This window comes from Carassius auratus, unplaced genomic scaffold, assembly GCF_003368295.1.
Source record: "Carassius auratus strain Wakin unplaced genomic scaffold, ASM336829v1 scaf_tig00005954, whole genome shotgun sequence".
Classification (NCBI taxonomy): Eukaryota; Metazoa; Chordata; class Actinopteri; order Cypriniformes; family Cyprinidae; genus Carassius; species Carassius auratus.
In genome coordinates this window covers 385,590-390,598 of record NW_020523716.1, presented here as the reverse complement: position 1 = coordinate 390,598, position 5,009 = coordinate 385,590, and the positions used below count along the sequence as shown (strand labels likewise).

The 5,009-nt window shown below is 37.4% G+C and overlaps 1 protein-coding gene across 1 annotated transcript; it reads left to right on the top strand.

Moving 5' to 3' along the window:
- Nucleotides 1-1,772: 1,772 nt before the first annotated feature.
- Nucleotides 1,773-4,781, top strand: LOC113071102 (zinc finger protein 239-like). The gene is made up of 2 exons (XM_026244469.1): nt 1,773-2,006; nt 3,343-4,781. The coding sequence occupies exons 1-2, from the start codon at nt 1,853-1,855 to the stop codon at nt 4,260-4,262; spliced, it is 1,074 nt and encodes a 357-aa protein (XP_026100254.1). The 5' UTR covers nt 1,773-1,852; the 3' UTR covers nt 4,263-4,781.
- Nucleotides 4,782-5,009: the final 228 nt, after the last annotated feature.

The following is a 5,009-nucleotide window of genomic DNA, read 5'->3' as shown; positions in this document are numbered from 1 at the left end:
TCTATGCACTTTACTGTCCATTGCAATACTGTAAATTATGTTCATAGTTCTGCCTATAGTGTACATACACTTTTACATAGCCCATCTGTATAGTATGTTCATAGTACACCTATCTGTATATCGTGCTTATAGTATTTAATATCTGTAAATTATGTCCATAATACTTACCTGTATAGTTATTGTACATATTATAGACCTTTATTCTGTACTTACTGCTTATTGCACTTCTGGTTAGATGCTAACTGCATTTCGTTGCCTTGTACCTACATGTGCAGTGACAATAAAGTTGAATCTAATCTAATCTAATCTAATCTAGTAAGATAAACATATTCAGGATCCAGTTGTAACTAGTCAGTGGAAATATAAATGCAATCATTTTACTTCTGTCTTTTCTAATACTGACTCTTCATTTAGTTCAGGAAGAACCAGCACACACACACACACACACATCACACTGTGAACGTCTGACTGGACACAAGTCTTCAGTGAGGAGAGGATCTTCAGAATTGATCTGAAATTTTAATAAATGCAGGGATACTCTGTTAATTTAAGGCTCTACTGCAATCTGGAAAGATGCATTTACACTAGTTAAAATATCTTTGTGTTCAGGTGTTAAATGTGAATGTTATTCAACAGAAAAAATGGCCTTCAATAGTTCTTGGAGGAACATATTTGTCACAGTTAAGGTACAGTTGGGCTTGTCTCTGGGGTGCTGCCTTAAAGGACAAGATGTGTATCTTTGATGAAAGTACAATATTGTACCAACACGTTTTGAAAAAGAAAAGGTACATTTTGGTTCCCCATGATACAAATCAAGTCCTTTAAGGTGCATATTGGAAAGGTACAGTTCTGTACCCTTGAAAGGTACTGCCCCAGTGACAAGGGTTTGTACCTTCTTTGGTACAGAATTGTACCTTTTTTCTGAGAGTGTAGCCTAGTTATTTACCTGTAGTGGTTGATGAAGATGAGTGCCATTTGTGTTTGTTTTTGTAATATCTATGCACTATTGTGAGAAATAACCACATTGTCTTTCAACAGAGAATGTTTTATAGGCTTTTATCATACATCCTGACTCACATAATGTGTTTGTAACAACACACTCAGAATAAAGTGATGATCTGCTGATGATCTGAATGTCTTGTTGATCTGAGGCTCATCAATATGACCAGAGCTGCTGAAAAGACTCTTTATTTCATGTCAATAGCTCCCGTTCTCACCTCGTTAATTATGCTGATGTCTCCAGATCTCTTGTAAATTGCTACTCAAAGCTCATTTCATTGTTTTCAACAGACTGAGACTGTTTGGTTACAGCTCTGTAGATTTATTTCGGAGTTTATGCCTTCAACTGTTTTCCTAGTGATGGTGAAATGAAGCTTTACGAAGCACGAGGCTTTCCTCTCAACTGTATATTTTCAGCACGTTGCACACTAATGATATCTTGTGGTCAAAGGCGGGAAAAGGTGTCTTCGCGTCCCAGACGTTTTTGAACCGTTTCATCTAACAACCCTAGTGAAGAGTTTTGTAGCATTTGAAGTTTCCCCATTCAAAGAGATAGGAGCTGCACTTGGATGCCCGAGAGCATTTCAAAGATGGCCGCAGAGTGACATGACTTGTCTTAAAGAGACTTTGGATGTTTCCACTGTGAGTTTTTCTCACCATTATTTATATTTTGGAAGAATTTCATTACAATATTTATATTCTGTTATCAGTTGGCATAACAACAAATTCAGTAACTGTTATATATTTGATTTTGGTAGATCAGTTCCTCCCACTGCAATTACATCATCAGTGAAGCTCCTCCCACACCGTTCACATCCTCAGGGAAGCTCCGCCCCCAGCAGTTCCCCAATAAATGCTGGAATATTCCCATCAGTTTCCAACAGCATCAGATCATCAGGAAGAGCTGAAATCTGCAAGGACTGAGTTTCTTAAAGAGGACAGAGAGAAGATGAGAGATCCAGAACCCTGCAGAACCAAACTCACTGAAGACACTGAAGAACTAACAGGTCAGGTTTATTCTTCAAGCACTTCTTCAGATTCAGATCTTCTGTGAAATGGGTTCAAAAATGGCTTTCATCAAGTGGTCAGTAAAGGGAGGTTTGAGAAATGTTCATATCGATTGCCAACATCGGGTCAACTATTATTTTATTTTTATTTTACATTAATTTATATCTGGTTTACTATTTTTTTTATTTTTAATGTTACCAAGATGTTGAACATTTGGTAAACACCAGAATGTATCAAGTAATGCCTATCTAGTCTATAGATAAAGATATATTTCTCCTGAATTAAAGCTGTTTTTCATAGTTATAGAGATGATTCTTCTTACAGTAACTTTGATGAATGAGATCAACACTGTACAGTTTGTGTAAACTGAGAGAGATTGAGAACGGATTGAAATTTTCTTGTCCTTCCTTCATGTTGTAAAAAGATCAGATGAAATATAATCTTCTGTCAATGCAGGTGAATTCAGTCAGGTTTGGGATCATTAGAAAAGTGTGACTTGTGTCCAAAGAAACAGACCAGGAATCTAATAGAAGTGAGAGAGTTTAGAGATGCTTTGTCTGCTGCAGATGGTGTGTTTTTCCCACGGTCTCCATCTAAATGACCTCCTGTTCCTCAAAGAAGTGTGAAATCCCAGTCAATGCAAACTCCAGATGTTCTGTCATGCCTCCTTCTGGAGAATGATGATCCTGCTCACTATGACTATAAAGCATTAGAAAGCTCTGAAGATTCAAAATATTATTTTATGCTAAAAATCTGTGACAGTAATTGCTTATTTTTGTCAGGAGGTCTGCAAAATATAAAACAGAGTTCATGCTTTTAATATGAAATATGGGCCTCTTATGCATTCACTTTAAAAAGAAAAAAGAAAAGAAAAAAACATGACTGTGACAATATTTACCTTGTCTGTCTTCAAGCCACCTCTGGTGTTTTCATGATAATAAAGTATATGTATAATGCAGTGCTTATCGATATAGCCTTTATTACAGTAGACTGTAGTTTTCAACCTCACTCTGCAGTAAGAAACCACATCAGATCACAAAAGAGAGTTATTTAAAATTACAAAAATAATAGCAAGCACGAGGTGGCATACTTCATAGTAAAATATCAATCTAAAAGTTGGCATCAACATTATGGCACTATTGTTTATGGTTAATGTTTATATTACATTAGATAATTTTTGTTATTGATCAAATATATTTAGTAGTTCTCACTACAGAAACATAGGATTTGTGCGTATATAATGCTTTAAAAATAATTATTTAAAGATCAGTGTAACTCGTTTATGGAAAGTTTCAGGGATGTAAAATTCATTTATAAAAATTTTTTTCATTTCAGATCTGATGGAAGAAAGCGAGGAGAGTGAAGAACTGAGTGAAGCAGAGGAGAAACATCACGAGAACCCTGGAGAAAAACCCTTGAGTCGCTCAAGGACTAAAAAGACATTTTTAAAGAAAAGAAGAGTCAAGAAATCTTTGACCTGCTCTCAGTGTGGAAAGAGTTTCACAACCAAACAACATCTTGATGTTCACATGAGGATCCACACCGGAGAGAAACCGTTCACATGTGATCTGTGCGGGAAGAGCTTCACAGATACAGGGAGACTCAAGAGACACATGAGGATTCACACCGGAGAGAAGCCGTTCACGTGTGATCTGTGCGGGAAGAGCTTCACACAGAGAGCACATCTTAAGGGACACATGAAAATCCACACCGGAGAGAAACCATACATGTGTGATCAGTGTGAAAAGAGATTTACATACAAACATGAACTTACTGTTCACACGAGGATCCACACCGGAGAGAAGCCGTATGCTTGTGATGAGTGCGGCAAAAGATTTGTTTCTGGATCACACCTGAAGAATCACCTGACAGTTCATACGAAGGAGAAGCCACATTCATGTTCTGATTGTGGAAAGAGTTTTTCACTTCTGCAAAGTTTAAAAGGACATCAGAAAATACATACCGGTGAAAAATCTTACATGTGCTTTGAGTGTAAGAAGACTTTTATTTCAGCAAACTGTTTAAAACTGCACCAGAGGATTCACACTGGAGAGAAACCTTACAAGTGTTCACACTGTGACAAGAGATTCAGTCAGTCAGCAAGTCTGAGAAAACACGAGACGATCCACAGCAGAGAGAAACCACACACATGTGATCAGTGCGGGAAGAGTTTTGCTTTTAAAAATCACCTGAAGATACACAAGAAGATCCATGCAGCGGAGAAACCAGATCAGCGCAGTCTGAGATCACTGTAACTGAAATGAGTCGAACCAGACAAATGAAAGAGTCTATCAAAGCGGTGTTTGGAACACGAGCCGAATTCCTCAGGAAGTCATAAAACATTCTGTGCCACAAGTCCCAAGGAAGATAACCAACCAACCAACTTGTTCACACAACAGCTTTCAAAATTGTTGTTCGTAATAGACCCTTCTACAGTTGGTAAACGATGTGACGTATTTGTGTGGGCGGGGCTTAGCTGGAGGCAGAAATATTCCCCTCAACACTTGAACAAACGGTAGCTAGCGAGTTTTCTTAGCTTGTTTTTTTAACAATGGCTGGAGAAAATCTGAATATATCTGCTTTATCTGAATATTTAAGGTCACTCACTGTCCGGGACCGCGATAATTATTTGAAAAAGTTAACTTTAACGGACGGAATCCTTAGATTCCCTTTCAACGGGGCTCCCCTTCACAGGAAACCAAGGCAGTGTATCCTCAGACATTTGTGCTGGTGTATCTAATATAATTTTAACCCCATTGAGGAACTCAATGCGAGCGTTAATTAAGTGATTGATGGTTGTTCATGTCTATGCAATTTAACGTATTGCTGTAAACTTATGTGTTTAGTTTATATGTCTTAGATTTATCTAATAAAGCCTTATTCATATTTAAAAGAGAAGTATCTTGTGTTTTGTGCTCACAAGTTAATGTCTTAAACTGCCGATCCTGTTACTGTGCTAATTGATAGTGTTTTCACTATAGTTTGGATATTAATATCCAGCT